A 19840-nucleotide genomic window follows, 5' to 3' on the forward strand; every position below is an offset into this window, starting at 1 on the left:
ATTTATCTTGCATTAGTTAAGTTGATCCCATTGAGCCAGTAAACATGCAAATAATTTTAATGTCCTCGGGCACATCCATTATTGGCTATCAACTATTTATGTATTTACAACATCTCATGCTTAGTAATTATTCTTAAGAAAATCTCTTAAATTAAATGCATCACATGTAAGTATTTAAAATTTCTTAAAATAATTGCCTCAATGGAGGATCCATGATATAATTACTTTAATTATATCATTTCTAACTTAATCATTTGTTTGGAAGATTTAGTGGTCGGCTTAATTACTATTATGGTCTCACTTTGCACATTATCCATTTAGCATGCATATATCATACACTTGCATACATTCCCATACATCTCATGCATACATGGATAAACAAATAATATGGTATGATCATGGACTTTCTAAGGGATTCAATTCTAAGCCACCAAGAATTGAATCAGGGCATTCCTATGTGTATTTCATTCATTCATTTTACAAGAGTTGCTGAAGGAGTACATAATCAACACTTGATCTTGATTTCCTCTCACTGGTCCCACCAATGCTCTTGACCTCCTTAATCTTCTTGCAATCCAATTACATTATAATCCTTGGCATACCAAGGTGAATTTACAAGAATATGGACTTTAAAGTCCTCAAATAAATGAAATTACAACCCAAATTATTACAATATTTATAATACATGCCACTAAAATAAAATTAATTATTTTACATCCCAAAGAAAAATAAAAAAAGTAAATCCAATCACATTGGTCTTTGATTATCCATGATCAACCATCATGCATATTAAAATTTTATAATTAAATAAAATATACATACTAAAAAATTAAATTGAATATCACATATTCAACTAAAAAATTCATATTTGAATCTCATTCAAATCAATTTAAATTTAGAAACCCTTTCCAAATTTAATACCTCGAAAACATTTTTCAATAATTAATTGTGTGATTAAAATTCCTAATTAAACAATTTAATTACGTATAGGCTTAATTATGGGCCTAAAAACCAAGCCCATACACCAAATACACCCTTAGGGTGTGAATCATATTCAAGCCGCCACCCATGAGCATCATCTCATTGATGCTGCCAACTTTGGAATACCCAACCAGCTTTGAATCAATCAACATTTGATCCAATCACACAATTAAACCTCATATTCAATCCTAATGGCAAATATAGTGGCTTTGATACCAAATGAAGGAGCAGAAGCATAGTAATTGGTGCATTGGAGTATTGAATTTCAAAATTTTTCTTCTAGGATTTTATGCATCATGTCACATCTCTTATGTGTCTAATTAATTTCAATGCTCAATTGCATATTAAAACACTTTTAATATGTATTAGGATCTTCATTTTCCATTTAAGATTGTGAATTAACAAATTAATTCAATTAAACCCTAGTTTGAAAGAGGAATTTGGGCACTAACCTCTTTGATGCACTGCGGATACAATTGACACCTTTAGGAAGCTCCTAGGACCCCAAGTGTTGTCCCCATAGCTTGTCTACACCAAGATCACCAATGGGCAGCCCCCAATTTTACTTCCCAAGCCTTTGCCAACCAATTATAATTTGAGGTTTTGCTTTTAGAGATATTATATGTGTGTATTGGACACTAGAAATAATTTCTAGCAATTTTAATTCAAAGGGAATGGAGTGATTCTCTTTAAATTGATGAGAAAGCAAGAAGAGGAGTTGGAGAGAGCCTTTGTTTCGTCACACATGAGAGACAAGAGAGAGTTATTTGTTTTTTCTTTTCTTTTCTTTTCCCTTCTATAATTAGGTCAAATAATCACTTAAACCCTTTGCCACATGTCACCACCACATTGCATTTTATTTTTAATTGACTTAATCACATTAAGCCAAGTGTCAAAGCTAGACTTAATCTTGACTTTGATCACCTTGCATGATAGGAAGACAAATGGCAAACTTATATGGTGCCATGTGCCACCATCTCATGGTGCCACATGTCACCATGTGAAATGACTAAATTACCCTTATGTTTTAATTTTGAGTTCTTAACCCAAAATCATTATTTCTCCTCTTCTAATCAATTTATATCAAATATAAATTAATTAATTAATTAATCTCCATTAATTAATTTTTCATAATTAAATTCATATTTAAACACTTTAAATATAAATTTAACTTGTACTATACATCAAACAACCTAGATTTGATTTCAAGCCATGCTAGGGACTTTGCAATCTTATTGCAAATCAAGCCTATTTAATTAATCAATTAAACTCTTTAATTAATCAACTAAATTACATTTAACTTGGTGATTAACTTGTGTATGTGTGTGACTCACTAGGCTCATCACTAATTGGCAATGAGATATGATATTAACTCTTAATATCATCAAAACTCTTTCTTACCATAAATGATTTCTCTAAATCATTTTAGGCATCTCATAGACCATGGTTGACACCTAGCATAGCGTACCATGACCACCCAATCAGTAGCAAGGAATACCTTAAATGAACCTATAATCATATGTTACCGTGCACTAGAATCTCTCTATTACAAAATCCCAATTCGAGCTGGAGTCATGGTTAATGTCAAACCCCATTTGCTATGAACATTATGTTCTCTTTTAATTATAGTTCTTGATCAATTACATTTTTTTGTCAGAAACTCTTTTCTGACTAAATCTATCTATCCTGGCCAGGAACTTGAAACATCAAGAACAATTAAATGAACATAAGATTTTATCCCTATTTACTTAGGATAACGGATTCCATCTTGATCAACACCTACCTCGATATATAACTAGTAGGAGCCAACACATGCCCATATACCCATACACAGTACAAGTATAAAAGCAGTATCAAACTCAAACCACCTATATACAAGATAGCTGTGTTATCTCAGGTCTAAAGATTATATGCACTGATATGATATATGACAATGTATTGACAAGAGTAAACTCCATGTGCTTGTCATATGGGTCACTGGTTCTACCTACTTATCATGTATAAGTGCCTATCATGTTTGTTATGTAGCATGAGACTCACCACTCCATCTTATTTATATCTCATATAAATACCTAAGGAATAAACATGATTACAATCTTTCTAGATAAGTCAGGTCATGTGTGAAGTATTCTCGATTGTGAACCTATTTATGATACTTTGTGCTAGAAATATTGTCACTCATATTCTTAACAACTTAAGAATAGAATTTCTAACAAAATATCAATGGACCTTTTTTATTACACATAAATATATTATGTAAACGGAAAAGTGAAATTGCCTTTTATTAATAAAATATATACAAGATACATATAAAATGATATGCTCTAGGGCATACTACTAACATATAGATGGTTGCCTAAAGCCTACCTTAGAACAACATTAAACCCTAAATGCATAAGAAAAATTACAATATATCCAAGCAAAATCATCAAACAGAATATCTTACGGCTAACCATGTGACTTCCACACCCAGCCATATGTCCATATGCATCTCACACCTATCCATGTGCAATCCATTGAATTTCACACCTGGTTGTGCTCCTCACATGATTCTCATGGTCAATGGTGCACCCAAACTCATCTCATGGTCAATGTTGCACTCTTCCTTCCATCCCATGGCTAATAGTATGCCTTCTCTAAGTCTTATCATGAATCTCACACCCAATTGGGAGATTTTCTGACCCTTGATGCAATTGAAGTAATTTAAGTAATTTCTTAGCTCTTGGGAGACAAATAGATCATCCTTGCTTAATTGAACCAATATGATCCATTTAAACTCTTTAAGCATGCCAAACTTATCAACCCCATTCATACATTCTTGAATCAATATAATCCACTTGAACTCCTTAAGCATGCTAAGCTTGCCCATCTCTACTTAAATCATTCCTTGAAGAATTCCATTGAAGCTTGGTGCCCTCATGATCACATCACTTCTGCTACTGGCTTTTGATTGCTTACTTCATATCATTACAAAGAGCATTAAGAAAAATAGAGGTTGAACCAAGAACTCAAACAGAATAATGAAAAAGGTATGATTGGAGCAATGGCCTTATAGATAATAAATATAATAGACCATTGACGACTATAAGTAAAATTGGGTATTGCATAAGACTGAACTAACTAATTTCTTTTAATTAAAACCATTTTATGCTTCTAATAACTAACAAATCTAGAACTCATAATTGAACTAAGTGAAAAAGCTTTATTTCTTTTTAATTAATTCTTTACTTTTACAGAAAGGTATAGTGCCTTTATAAAATCAAATAAACACATGAACTTAAGAGAAAAAAAAATTGGGATTAAAAGTTGACTCGAGACAACCAACTCGATGTCCATATATCCCATGTTATTTGCAAAGGACTGAGCATAGCCTAACGAATTCCCATCTTTAAGAAAAGTACGAATGGATAAAGCATTCATGTCAAGGTCCCCGCTTGCAAACCCTTGGTAATCCATGTCGAAGAAGGGAAAATGATTCTTCACCTAATAAATAACGGGAGACTTTAAACTTATAATTTGAACTTATGAAAATATAGCAAGTTTTAACATGTGTCATAATTACCTTGAACTCATATTAGATTTTCTCCATTGTTCCTAAGTAGGATCAACTCCAGTAGGATTATAAGCATAGGAGTGGAGCAAGAAAAAGATTATTATGAGCTAGAAGTAACAACTTCACTGGCAAGATTATCATGAATTAGAAGTAACACAGCGTGCAAGAATAAGTAAAAGGGTAACTTTTATTGACCATTCTAATTGGACAAGTCAATTGAGTCGTAACACCATAACATATTTTTCGCCCCACCTATAGCTAACAAAAGTTGAATTTGACACATTTTTTTTGCATAACTTGTAACACCCTCAGTTTAGCTAGCATTCGACTGTTCTGGTGATTAATGTCAGTCCAGACAGTCAAAATGTTTGGAACTATATGTCAACTAGAGTGAGGAGTCATAAATAATTCAAATAAGTATAAGAAAAATTTAGAAAAAAATTTAGAAATAAAAGACAATAAAGTTAAATGAGCCGGTGCCTCGGTGATAGGTGACCTAACGGAAAGTTGCGGTGAAGATACCTAGTAACCCTAAACCCAAGATTCTGAAATAATTTCTGGGATGCCAAAGAAGAGTTACGGCACCCTGGGTAGCATTATATGGTATAACACAAAAAAAAAATGAAAAAGACTTGGAGTGTTGCTTCTAACTCATTATAATCTGTTGCCCTCAGCTTGTTATAGAAATTATTAGCTTCTTCAACACAAGTTTCATCCAAACTTTGAGTTGACTTTTAGGATAAATCTTGGCTTTTCCCCATTTCATTCGTACAAGTATCAAAATCCATAAGACCTATGTGATAATAACAAAGATGATGAAAAGAAAGTTAACTGTAAAAAAGAAATAAATCACAACTATTAGTAAATCTCTTTTTTAAAATATTGCCTATAAACTAAAATCAATTGTTTTTTTGGGAAGAAAAAATAATCAATCCAATGGAAATGTACAAAATCATGCATTTGAAAGTCTAAATCAAGTAGAAAATCAAAAAGTTCGTAGAATTTATTGAAGAAATCTGAGCAACTACAATTAAAATCTCAATTGCACGCTATTGATTCAGCTATATACATAAGAGAGCAAGGTGATGAAACCTTAAAATCGATAGCACAAGTAGCTAAATCTTGCAAAGTCGGCCCCAAAAGAGCATAGAGAAATTTAAAAAAATGAATGAACAAGAGTTTACCTGAGTTGACGGAAGCCTTGGTAGAGGAAGATATAGGAAACCTTACAAGGGGGGCGAGATGTAAAGTTCGGTAAAGGAGATGCTTGAGCATTTAGAGAGAAAATGAACTAAATGGAAGCGTGTTTGGTGAATGTTCAGTGGTCTGGCTGGTATTTACAATCTAGGACTTGATTGCTAACACATTTCATTGTTAAATGAATACAACGTTAGCGAGATTTTAGCTGATGGAAAAATATAAAGAGAATTTTATTTTACTCTCTAAAAATATTGGTGCTAAGTTTTTTCCTAAGAAAATTGAAATTTTTATTTTATTTCATTAATATTATTAATATTTTGATTAATTCTTAATAGCAACATCTTTTATTGACATTAATAATAAAATATTAAAACATAATAAATTTATAATTAAATTTTGAGTTATACAAAGGAAATTATTAAATTATAAAAATTTATAAATATAAAAAATAAATAATTATTAAAATAATAATTAAATAAATCAAAATATCGCAACGCAATAAAAGAAGCGTTAAGTAAACATTTTCAAATTACCAATACATTTAACAAAGAGTGAGTGATATTTTAGAAAATGGCAACTAGTAAAAAAGTATTAAACCGATATGTATTATTTAATTGCTAATTCATTTTGATAAGCATTGTTAAATGAATATAAATTTCTCAATGCTTTTTGATTATGTAGTCAATAATTACATCTCAAGTGATGTTAGCAACCCTTTCAATTTTTGTTACAAACAAAAAAAGTTAGGATAGACCTATTGTCTAGCCATTTTTGACTTCTTGTGTAGCACCACATGAAATTTCCAAAATGGAAACAAAAATCGTTTTTGGCCCAAAAGTATGAGCAAATAATCTGTTTAATGAATTTTAATTAATAGCATATATTAGAGTATTTGTAAAATTATAAAATTTTAAATTTAAATTATAATTATAATTTATTATTTTAAAAATTTTAACTTAGTAACGAGTATTATGATTACCTTTTTTATATTTTTAAAGGTGTAAACAATAAAAAGTTATAAGCTTTTTTTTTAATTTTAAAGATATAAAAATGAGAAAGTTTTAAATTTAAGATTTATATTTATTTTTCTTTGTCAAATAAGATTTTATATTTATTGATGGCAATATTAATCATATTTGTAATAAAATAATTAAAAACAAACTACTTCTAATTCTTGTTATCAATTAGTATTTAATTTATTAAGTTGATTTAAATAAAAAATAAATAACTTTATTAATTATTATTTAATTTAAATAACATGTAAAAAGATATACAATTGAGATAATTTTTAGCCCATTAAAATATTGATTTGATCATTTTTTTTATGCATGTTGCATTTAAAAGCCCAATAAAAGCAATGCTATAATTGAGCTAAAAAAAATAATAATAATAATAGCAACCCACATTGGAAGGAAAAACATGCATGTTACTTCCCAACACGAATTCACCCATAATTAACATAGCCACATAACATCAGTCTCCTAGTTAGAAACTTAGGCTTTCTTTCAAAACAAGTAGCTTAGAAAAAAAATTCATCAAAAGGGAGTATTTATCAAGGGATGTACTTAGCTGACTTGAGAGAAAGAGAGTTAGTCATACTAACGTCCAGCAAATAAAAAATTTTTTTAAAATATGTAATCATTGAAGTAGAGGAAAAAAATAATTAAACGCTACTCAAAATAGCGTTTAGCTATTGGACGTTATTTTAAAAAGCGTCTAGTTATTTTTTTTTTTTAAAATATATATTAATTACTTTAAAATCTTTAAAAGATTTTTAAATTATAAAATCATCCATATGTTTAATAAAATAATCCTAAATATTATAACTATTTATAAATAAACCCTTATGTTTTTATAATTAATAAATATATAAGGATTAATTTATAAAATTAAAAAAATAATATTATTGTACATAAAAATTTTGAAAATTGTACATAAAATTAATAATTGCATAATATAAAAAATTTAAAAATACAAATATTATTATATGTGAAAGAGCATTAATATTTATTTTAGTAAATTAATAAAATTAGTATAGTAAATGAATTATATTACATTTTTTGTAAATATTTGAAAATTGATATTATTTAGTGTTTATTAATTTAACAAAATATTAAATTATGATAAATATTATTAATGTAAATGAATAAAAAATATGAATAAATAATTGTTGAAATAAATTAATTAAAAATAAATGAAATGATTTATACTTATTAAATTACTATTTGTGAAATATGAAATTAAAAATTAAAATAAATAAAATAATAAAAGTAATGTATAAATATTTTAAATATAGATTCAATAATTAATAACATAAAATTTTAATCATTAGTTTATAATAAATAGCCTTTAATAATTATTAATCAACGAATTATATATGAGGAAAAAAAGTTGATAATTAGATAATAAAATATAGATAAACTAAATAAATATTTGCTTTAATTATCTTTATATATATTAAAATTTAATTTTTTTTTTTAACAAATAGATAAAAGTGAAACAATTAGCATAAGAAAACAGTTATCGAAAAAATTTAAATGAAAATATAAAAAAATTAAATAAATAATTTGAGCATATCTGTAACATCATACAGAACATCACTAATACAATAAGTGAGACAATGCTTTGTGGCTTGTAGAATTAAAAAAAGCAATCGAGTTGTAGCACTTGATTATATTTTTTATATTATTCTATTTATTTTTCTCCTTAATATTCTTACTAATTAAATGTATTTTTACTAAAATATTTGCATTACTTATATTATTTTTTTATTTTTTTAATTTTTTAATTTTATATTTGAGAAATATTAATCTAATATGTATAAATCATTTCATTTATTTTTAATTAATTTATTTCATCAATTATTTATTCATATCTTTTTTATTCATTTAGATTAATAACAATTATTATAATTTAATATTTTATTAAATTAATAAATACTAAATAATAACAATTTTCAAATATTTATAAAATATTTAATATAATTCATTCACTATACTAATTTTATTAATTTTCTAAATAAATATTAATACTCTTTTACATATAAATAATATTTATATTTTTAAATTTTTTATATACAATAAATATTAATTTTTAAAATTTTTTAAATTAATCCTTATATGTTTATTAATTATAAAAATATAAGAATTTATTTGTAAATAGTTATAATATTTAAGATTATTTTGTAAAATATATAAATGATTTTATAATTAAAAAAATTTAAAAAATTTAAAGTAATTAATCCAAATGACCAAAAGTAGTTAAGACACTTTTTAGAGTAACGTTCAATAGCTAGATATTGTGAATGCTAGTATAACTAACGATAAGCTCTTTCTCTCATTCACATTAACCGAGTACATCACTTTTTGATAAATACTTCTCAAATCACCTCTTTTGATTATTTTTTTTTAAATTACCTCCTTTTGAAAAAAAGCCCTATAAACCCTAAGTGTACAAGTAGATGCAAAACATTGAAGCACAATGGACAACCAAAATCACCCATCGAAGCACAGATTCAAACCCAACAAATTGTCTTGAATCTCCTTAAACACACTTAGCACAACTCTATCAGGCCAAACGATTGTCATAGAGGTCAACAATCTTTGGAAGCCATCTGATGACCTTCCCAACAGTAGAGTATAAGCAAATTTTGAAGATGTGAAATTAGTCAAAGCAAGGAGTGATCTTTTAACATTCAGAGCAAACCCGAAGACCCAGTATCCACGGCACCCTCCATCCTTCCAATAAGCCAAAACAACCACAAGCCTAATATAAGAAGCCAAAAAAACCATATTGATATGATTCGTGTTTATACATTAGAGAATAATAATATAATTATGAATTTAAAATTTGTATGTTTATGATATTTATTTTTTGGGTTAATATTCTAATAAAAATAACAACTATTGCTAATCTGATTTTAATCGAAGGCAATCGCTAATTTGATAAGTCTCGCTTTTCTAACACTCATACTGAAAATAATAATAATAATAATAATAATAATAATAATAATAATAATAAATTGTAAAATACTGATGCACAAAAGGAAAAATATTAATAGAACCAAAAGTATTTTCGGAGAAACATTTTTTTTTTTGGGTAATTAGACAACGGTGTCGTTCTCACACAATCAAAGTTTGGTTTTAACGTGAGAGCGGTAGCTGCAGCGCCTGGATTGCCTGCTGACTCCACGCCCATATGAGCTCTCTACGCAGGGTTTCAAAAACCCTAAAATCAACAAAATGTCTCTCTCAGCTACTACGATATTCAAAATTCACTCCATTTCCTTCTATATTCAGATTAAACGACCATCGTTTGGAGCTAACGCGTGCGTTTTGCTCTAATTCGCGCCAAACTAGCAAAGAGAACAGCATAGATTTGAGCCAGTTTCCGGCGGAGAGGATCAGAAACTTCTCGATAATCGCTCACGTCGACCATGGCAAGTCAACGCTCGCTGACCGGCTTTTGGAGCTCACTGCAACGATCAAGAGAGGCCATGGCCAGCCACAGTACCTGGATAAGTTGCAGGTATCGAAAGACCCTGTTCTTGGGCTATATCTTGTTTTTGAGTTCAATTAAGATTTTTTTTAATTCTCAAATCAGTGATATTTGCAAATTCGTAACTATATGCTGCTGAAAACTGTTTTCTTTACCCTAAAATGGATGGTTTGGAAGAGACAAATGGAATAGCTCAGTGAAAATGGAAATGGGTGAACCCTTTAATCTGCTGGATGTGTGATTTCATGATTAAAACCCTTTGGTCATTTGGACCTTGATATCATTCAAATCATTTTTAAGATAATGGTTTCAATAAACTCCAATCATTGACTGTACAGCTTTTTATTTCAGTTGCATCACTAGAATTAGAAAGGTTTGGACTTTTGAAAATTATCTTTTTAGAATGTATTCTTTATGGCATGTATGTGATGAAATTTGGGTTGTCGTAGGTAGAGAGAGAAAGGGGAATAACTGTTAAAGCTCAGACAGCTACCATGTTCCACAAGAACAACTTCCATAGCCCCAATGTTGCTGATGCACATGATCCACCAACATTTCTACTAAACCTAATTGATACACCTGGTCATGTTGATTTCAGCTATGAAGTATCAAGATCCTTAGCAGCTTGCCAAGGTGCCCTTTTGGTTGTTGATGCTGCCCAAGGTGTTCAGGCACAAACTGTAGCTAACTTCTATTTGGCTTTTGAATCAAACCTGACAATAATACCCATCATAAACAAAATAGATCAGCCAACTGCAGATCCTGATCGGGTCAAAGCTCAACTAAAATCAATGTTTGATCTTGAACCTAATGATTGCCTTTTAACATCTGCCAAAACAGGGCAGGGCCTTGAGCAAGTCCTTCCTGCAGTCATAGAACGGATACCTCCTCCTCCTGGGAATAGTGATTCACCTCTGCGTATGCTTTTGCTGGATTCCTATTATGATGAATACAAGGGAGTGATCTGTCATGTTGCAGTTGTGGATGGCATGCTGCGGAAGGGAGATAAGATCTCATCTGCAGCAACTGGCAATGCATATGAGATTCTGGATGTTGGGATCATGCATCCTGAACTCACCCCAACTGGAGTTCTTCTAACTGGACAAGTGGGATATGTGGTAAGCGGCATGAGATCCACCAAAGAAGCACGTGTTGGAGACACTCTATATCATAGCCGACATGTTGTAGAACCTCTACCAGGTATATATCCATCTTCTCTTTTCATAATACTGTTTTTTATTAAATCTTTTGTCATTAATGGTGGGAAGTCTGTAGAGTTTCATTCATTTATTTACCCACTGTTACAGCTTCTAAAACTCTTGCAGAGAACCTTCTTACTTCCTGACATGATGATGTCTACACAATTTGCAAAATTTATTTGTTTATCTCCAAAACCAATTTATAAATGATCAGATGTTAAAAGAAAATAAAGAAGTTAATATTGAAGCTTAAATATACTCTCAAACAGTTTATTTCAATCTTACTTATTTTGGCACTCATTTGCACAATACACGTATAGGTTAGAGAAAAAAATTTTCTGTTTCATGAGTTACTTAAACAAGCTACATGAACCATGGCTGTTGACTTGCATTTTTATGGAACAATTACTGATGAAAGCAAGTGGGAGTGGGGAGGAAGAAAAAGGAGGATCTTTTCAAGTTGACATTGAAATTCTCCAGCCATAGTCCCAATATTCTCACTTCTACTTATGTTTTCTAATTGTAGGTTTTAAGCCTGCAAAACATATGGTATTCTCTGGTCTTTACCCAGCTGATGGATCTGATTTTGAAGCACTTAACCATGCAATAGAGAGACTGACATGCAATGATGCAAGCGTCTCTGTTACTAAAGAGAGTAGTTCTGCACTTGGTCTGGGTTTCAGGTGTATCTCTAACTACTGAATGCTGTATTCTTTTGTTACAAAGGACTTCTTTTAAATCTTAGTTTCAAATGTAGCAACCTTTTTTTTTTTATATACTTATTCATCTTATCTGTAGGTGCGGTTTCTTAGGGTTACTCCACATGGATGTTTTTCATCAGCGGCTTGAACAGGTGATATTTGCTATTTCGAGGTGTTATTAAATTATTCTCATTAAAAGTATTCATTATCATATAACATAATAACTGAAAATGGCATTTACAATCACACAATCCATGCCTATATTGATGGATGACAGGAATATGGAGCTCATGTCATTTCTACTATTCCAACTGTTCCATATATTTTTGAGTATTCGGATGGAAGGTATGTATTGTCTCGTCTCTAGTCTCTTTTTTGCTGTCCTGTATGCTTTAGCCAATAATGTATGTTGGTTCCTTTGCTAGCAAAGTACAAGTTCAGAATCCTGCTGCATTACCCTCAAATCCCAATCAACGAGTTACGGCTAGTTGGGAACCTACTGTCATAGCTACAATTATCATCCCTAGTGAGTAAGCTCTCATACTGTTGTATTCCCTCTGCATGATGACTTGTTATTCTCTAGGTTGCTAAGTAGAAAGTCATCTGGTTTTCGCTTGTACACGTAAGGTATGTGGGGCCTGTTATTACCCTTTGCTCTGAGCGGAGAGGACAGCAATTGGAGTATTCGTTCATTGACAGGTAATATTATGTGCAATGTCAAATTTAGTTTCCAATTGTTACTTGTTATTGAATTAAAAAAAAAAAATGTTGTTTTAAACTGACTGCTTTTGTTTGCTGCATATTTACGCTTTGATATACTAAATAATCAACCATTATAGTATTGATCCTTTTAAGTCTCATTTATGAAGCCAACGAGCCTTTATGAAGTATCGCCTACCTTTGAAGGAAATTGTTGTTGATTTTTACAATGAATTGAAGAGTATAACGTCAGGATATGCATCATTTGACTATGAGGATTCAGAGTATGTACTCTCTCTCTCTCTCTCTCTCTCTCTCTCTCTCTCTCTCTCTCTCTCATGTATAAACACTTGCAAACATGCACATGCACTCAGACTGGACTCATTTGCGTGGTAAGGTCTGATGTCACCAAATCAATGAGATTTGATAGCATTCCATAGAAAGTGTTGTGGCTACAAGTTGCCTGTAACTTGCCAGAATAATTGGTTTTGGCCACATAAGCATGTTTTTTTCGGTTGTAATCACCTCCTTATAATTTGATATGATTTTGGTGATCTCTCAACACAATGAGCAAACGCTCTTCCTTGTTGCTTATTTTATGGCATTATTCTTTGGCTGCTCATATATGCAACTCATGTCAATATTAAAATTATAATGTATATGGAATGGTTTCTCTCTCTTTCTCACACTTTCTCTCTCTCTAGGGGCAGGAATGTGTTTTCTCTCAAAAAATTCTCTCCCCATCTCTCCAATCAGCTCTTCCCTCCAAACCCTAGCATTTTGCCTTGCACATCTAAGAGGGGAGAGAAACTGGCAAAAAAAAAAAAAAAACAGTTGAGGAAGAAGAGGAGAGGGATCTCTGTCATGACTCAAGGCTGGAGGAGCAGAGGCTCTAAAATGCAGCATTTGCTGCTGGGCTGTTTTTTGTTTTTTTTTTTTTTTTTCCTCGGTGTCAAAATGGCAAGACAGTTTTTTACAAGGAAGATAAAAATAAATACAATACAATAAATGAAAATGAGCTAAAATATTTAAAACTATGAAATGAAGCTTGTAAATTAAAAATATAATAAATCAATTGAGATCATTAAAATATCCTGGGCAGAATCAGGTGTCTACAAAGAAAGATGTTTTTATTATTATTTCTTATTAAGAACTATAAAGGACTCATTTTCCAAATCAACAAGTTCAAGTGAGCAAAAGTTCCATACTTTTTTCTTTAAACCAATCTACTAATCTTGGATCATGTAATGAGATTTAAAAAAAAAAAAAAAAAGCAGCAGTGATTGACATGACAAAAATCGTTAGCTAATGAATTTGTGTAGCTAATGAAATTTATTTATTGTTATTTTTACTTTGATTGCTTTCGGCAAATGCATATGATAGTAGCTGCAGATAAGGTTATGAAACTAAGGTGTATGTATATAGCAGCTTGTCCCTATGAGTCTCAAGACTTATTCAAGTTCATTTACCCTGGCCAGTGGCCCATCTCCACTTACTCATTCCTTTTGAGTGACAGAGGTCTGACTTTTGATCATAGCAGGGAATGTCAATGAGACTTGCTTTTCACTGTAGCCTAGAGCGCCTCCCATTACATTTCTATGCTTAGATGATAACTTTGGAACCTTATTATTATTTCTTTTTTCCTTTTGACACTATTGATGGATTTCATTAACAGTTATCAAGAAGCTGATTTGGTGAAACTTGATATCCTCCTAAATGGACAACCAGTTGATGCTATGGCAACCATTGTTCATAAGTTGAAGGCACAACGTGTTGGTCGTGAGCTGGTAGAGAAGCTGAAGAAGTTCATTGATAGGTCTTCAATTTAAAGTTTTGTTGATTTCTATTCATATTTTCTTCTATCCTTGGTAGTGTAACGTTCTTATTTTGAACAGGCAAATGTTTGAGATAACGATACAAGCTGCAATTGGATCAAAGGTTATTGCAAGGGAAACGTAAGTAATATAGATATTCTTTTGCTAATTTTTGTCTCGAGGTTATTGTATCAGATCTTGGTAATTTCGTAAGGAATCAATATGTTCATATCATTTATTTTGTTTACAAGTGGTTGGCTTTTCTTGATTTCTTTCTTCGTATTTATGAATCAATCAGTCATATTGATTGATTGATTGAGCATAACTATTTGATGTAGAAACACTAGAACACGCCAGAGGAAGAAGAAACAAACTTTCAAATCTGTTAATTCTCATTTGTCAATAATAATAACTCAGGAAAATACCTAAAATTACACAGGGATTTATAGACTGATAACTAGTCCTACTGTTACTTCTAGGATTAGGAATCCCAAAATAGGAAAATACTAAACCAATGCTAATTAGGAAGTTCAAAACCTGCTATAACCTTTTAAATATTTCTAAATAATATTGGAATTTCCAAATAACAGAAACTTAATGCTTTCTAATTGTAATAGAAAATCAAAATGAAAGTTTGTATTTTTACAATTAAATGTTAAATAATAAAAAAAAACCTAAATCTAATTTTCCTTAGTTGCATGTTTCTCCCCTGGTTAGAGAAAAATCGATCTCTAGTTTTGTGGTTTTGAAGAATCAAGAATTGAATTTGGAGTACAAGTAACTCTTCCTTCTTGGTTGGTAGTAATAGTAGTGAAACAATGAACCTCATTCTTTCTTTCACATCCCCAGAAATATCAGAACATATGAAATCGGTTACAGCTACACTTGAAAGGCTCTTCAATTAACCATGAACAAGAGAATTAGTTAAATTTTCAATTTTCATTGCCTTCTCCGTGGCTCTTTTTCCCTAGGATAAATTTCTTAGAACTTGTTGGGCTCATTCTTATCGGCTTCTTTCTCTAGAATAGATTCCTCAAAAATTTTCAACTCAATCTTATCATCCTAGGTTTTAAAAGGTGAAGTCTCAATAACCAAACCTTATCATTCTTCAAACTGCACTTCTTGCTTTTCATAATAAAATTTTTTGCATTTTATCCTTATGGGTTCTAATTACATCTTCAAAAACTCTTGATATTGCTTCCAGTCTATCCTAAGTTTTTGGTGACCAATGCCGATCTTGTGATGGGCAAGCATTTGGGTCAACGGTATGTAGGGCTGTAAACTGCTAGCGAGCTATTCAAGGCTTGGCTTAGTTTGTTTTTTAAATGAGGCGAGCTCGAGCCTAATTTTTAGACTCATTTAATAAACAAGTCAAGTTTGAGCTTGTTGATATTTGGCTTGTTGAGGCTCGCGATTGGCTTGTTTAACTAAAATTATTTAGTTTTTAAATATGTTATCTTAAACCTAATCAAAACTATATAGTTTTGAATTTCATAACCATAAATCTAAAACTTGTTAAGAGTCATAAATAAGTCGAGCTGCTCAAGAATCAGCTCTATAAAAACTTGGCTTTGCTTGGCTCATTTTTTAAATAAGCCAGCTCAAAAAAATTTTGACAAGCCAAGCTTGAGCTCTTCAAAGTTTGGTTTGGCTCAATTCATTTACATCCCTAGTGGTGCAGTCAGTTGGGGAAAGGAATGGATTGTGATGGACATTGTGATGGTTTAGGAACACAAGAAAGAGGGCACAACAGAGACGAAAATCACGGAAAAAAAATGGAAAACAAGATTTTCTCTGATTAATTTAGTTGGGACACAGGAAAAATGAATTCAAAAACTTTGATACCACATTAATGTAAAACCAATAGAAAATACCAAAGGAAAAAAGAAACAAGCTGTGAAATTTATTAATTCTCAATTTTCAATAATAATAGCTATGGAAAAATGCCTAAATTACATAGGTATTTATAGACTAATAATTAGTCATACTACGATTAGGAATTGGAATTTGAAAATAGGAAAATACTAAACCATTACAAATTAAGAAGTTCTAATTCTACTATAACCTTTCAAATATTCCTAAACAATAATAGAATTCCTAATTATAAAAGCTTAAACTTCCTATTATAACAGAAACTCTGAATGAAAGATATTAATTTTACAATTAAAAATTAAATCAAAATCATTGCTAAATTTAATTTTCCTTGACTGCATGAATATCATTTGCCATTTTCGCTTTTCTAATCCTCTTTATGCTGGTTCTTAGGATTTCGGCTATGAGAAAGAATGTTCTTGCAAAGTGTTATGGTGGGGATGTTACTCGGAAAAGGAAGCTTTTGGAAAAACAGAAGGAAGGCAAGAAGCGAATGAAGCGTATTGGTTCTGTTGATATACCACAGGAGGCTTTCCATCAATTGTTGAAAGTTCAATAGAGAAATATGTCAAATAATTGGCCATATTTATGATGGTGATGGTAAGGTCATATCTCTTCTTTATTTTTATTATAGAAAAAAAAAAAAAAAAAAAAGGGAAGAGCAGCCTTGAATTTTGTATGTACTTGCAGTGTTGTCTGGATCATATGATAGAGAGAAGCCTTTAGCTTTTGCTCAAGACTATGCTTCTTGCTGCAAATTATTTTTATTATTTTTTTTTCCAACTCTGAGAGCGAGGGAGTCCCAGATTTTCAGACAAAAAAGTTATTAAGGGGATGCCAAACTTTTCGGAAACTAGGAAAAACAAAAGGCATATGAAACACAATAATTCTGCTCTGGTCTTGCAAGGGATTCTTTGTAGAGAAACTTTTGAGTATTGTTTTGTAGGGAGGCTTATCAATTTTTCTAGCCGAACTGACCATTTAATCCAAAATCATTTAGAGTAGAGAAAGAAAATTCATAAAGATAACCCCAATAAATCTTTAGAATAAAGCCTTAGCTTAGTTGAGTTGAGTTGAACTGACCATTTTATTGCCTGGTAAATGCTGGATTTACCCCATCAATTGTACACAATGTATTTTAAATATCTAGTTAGTAAGGTTAAGCCAAAGGTATTATGGTTCTGTGACTTCTTGTTTTGAATTCAGCTTATTTATTTATTTGAAGCATTTCTAAATGCGAACAACTTTAGAATGGCGACAAAATTGTACCGGGAAAGTCTTAACACTTGGTTTAATGATCTCAACCCTTCATTCACTAGAGGCAGACACTGGAGTCTGATTGGAGAAAAGGCTTTGTAACTTCACCTTGATAAGGAAGTAATCTGTACTACGCCCCTGCGAGCCCTGGCTCTAGATCACAGGGAATGGGCAGAGGTGAAATTTTCATCATCTTTTGCAGACGCTTTGAATTTGTGCGATGAATTTCAAAATGTGAACCATCAATATCTGACCATGTAATTAAATCAGGGGCCTGTACAAGAGAATCTGCAGGAAGCATAATGTAACTCTTCCTTGCTTCAAAACAAAATAAAGTGTTTTGCAGTTGTCTATATTTCTCTTATGAAAAGGTAATGATTCTTGCTCTGTTTCGTCGTTTATCGCATTCTGGTCTACTACGACCAGAAGGTGTGCATATACTGGCCACTGGCCTGTTTGAATTGTGAAGTGGATTCAGACTGGCCCAGGTCAAATCTGCGACTGGAGTGGGTCAATCTTTCCAGTTCGTGAACCAACCCAGAAAGAGGGCCAGTTCCCATCCCCTCCTGGAACCTGAATCAAAACCAGCCTAGAATTGGTCCTATTTAAAAATTGTTTATTTTTTTTAAAATATATTGAATTTATATTTGAGTATTTTTAATTTTTTATATTAGAAATTAAATTAAATATTTCAATATAAAAAATGTAATAGATTAGCAAGGGAAGGAAAGAGGGAGAAGGGGGGCAGGCAAGATCTAAAGATGACGAAGAGAGAAATACTATCAAATGACTTATTGTTATAAATATAATGTGTAGCAAAATTAAATGGTGAAAAATGATTTACATAAGGAATCTCAATTTATTTGGAGTTAAAACTTAGTTTTATAAAAATTAAATAAATGATGTTTAAAAATTTATTATAGTTTGGTAAAATTCAGACTGAAATTATATTGAACTGGAACCATTTTGAGCCGGAATCATCACCAATTGAAACCGGTTCGAACTGTAATCAGTTTGAGGCCGGCAGAACCGGCTGGTGGTCCGGTCTAGGTGTTGCTTATACTCCATTTAGAAGAAATGTGATTTTAAAAGATTTATATACTGTGCCCAATCTCAAAGTTACTATACATACAACTGGCAACAAGAAAATAAATGCAATGCTGCGATGTTGGTCACCCGTAAACATTCCTGCGGATATGATCACCCGGAGAAGGGTTAGGATGAAATTGGTGCTCCTTGGGAGGTACCAAATAAAATACTAGTAGGATTGAGCATAAAAATTTTCATCGAATTAATTTTGTTTTTCCGTTAAACAAGATATTATCTGCAAGGGAAACAAATGAAACAATCAAAATTAATGATTTACAGGCCTTAAAGCCGTTCCTCACAATCACAAAGATGATTTTAATAATTAGGAAAATGTTTATCTTAACTTATAAGCTTATAAAATTAGTTTACAAACTCTAAAAATAAATTGACTCGTTTGTTTATAATATTTTTTGAACTTGTAAGAAGACTTTATAAGTTAAAATAAATAAGTTGAGAGATTAATTTTTTATTTTGATGTTTATAAATTAGTTTGATCAAATAAATTATTATATTACCTTCATTTAATTTTAAAATTTTAGTACATACTTTATTTAATACACTTTTTAGTAATTTTGACAATAAATATATTTATAAGCTATTTTTACTAAACATATCAACTACATATTATCTATTTATGAGTATTTTAATAAAACATATAACTGTTTAAATTATCATATGTTTATAAATCATTACTACAATATTTGAAAATTGAATTAGACTGGCCTAATTTAGAATTGAAACCGAATGAATTCATATTGATAAAAAAGAAAAAATAGCTTTGAATCAAATTGGAATCATTCCAATCAGTTTGGTTTCATGTCAAAATTATTTTTTCTATTTTTTTATAAAAAAGAAAAATTAAAAAATCTCAACGGTAAAATTTAATCAAAATTGAAACCAAATTAGAACCAGAATTGGGATACACCTTCGATCTGATCCGTTAAACCTAACCCTTGAATTAGAATAGGCGATTTGGAC

At 30.8% G+C, this 19840-nt stretch overlaps 1 protein-coding gene across 2 annotated transcripts; it reads left to right on the forward strand.

Annotated features, from left to right (window-relative positions):
• Positions 1-9872: 9872 nt before the first annotated feature.
• LOC110657152 (translation factor GUF1 homolog, mitochondrial) lies at positions 9873-17496 on the forward strand. 2 transcript variants are annotated; one of them, XM_021814241.2, is made up of 11 exons: positions 9873-10261; positions 10681-11431; positions 11957-12113; positions 12229-12283; positions 12409-12476; positions 12557-12661; positions 12759-12830; positions 13001-13114; positions 14506-14646; positions 14726-14785; positions 16910-17496. In XM_021814241.2, exons 1-11 carry the CDS (start codon positions 9932-9934, stop codon positions 17073-17075), a joined length of 2019 nt encoding a protein of 672 aa, XP_021669933.2. In that variant the 5' UTR covers positions 9873-9931; the 3' UTR covers positions 17076-17496. The 2 variants fall into 2 exon arrangements, with proteins under 2 accessions (XP_021669933.2, XP_021669937.2); XM_021814245.2 differs by having other exon boundaries at positions 10115-10261; positions 10685-11431; positions 16910-17116.
• Positions 17497-19840: the final 2344 nt, after the last annotated feature.

Source organism: Hevea brasiliensis, chromosome 18 (genome assembly GCF_030052815.1).
Source record: "Hevea brasiliensis isolate MT/VB/25A 57/8 chromosome 18, ASM3005281v1, whole genome shotgun sequence".
Lineage (NCBI taxonomy): Eukaryota > Viridiplantae > Streptophyta > Magnoliopsida > Malpighiales > Euphorbiaceae > Hevea > Hevea brasiliensis.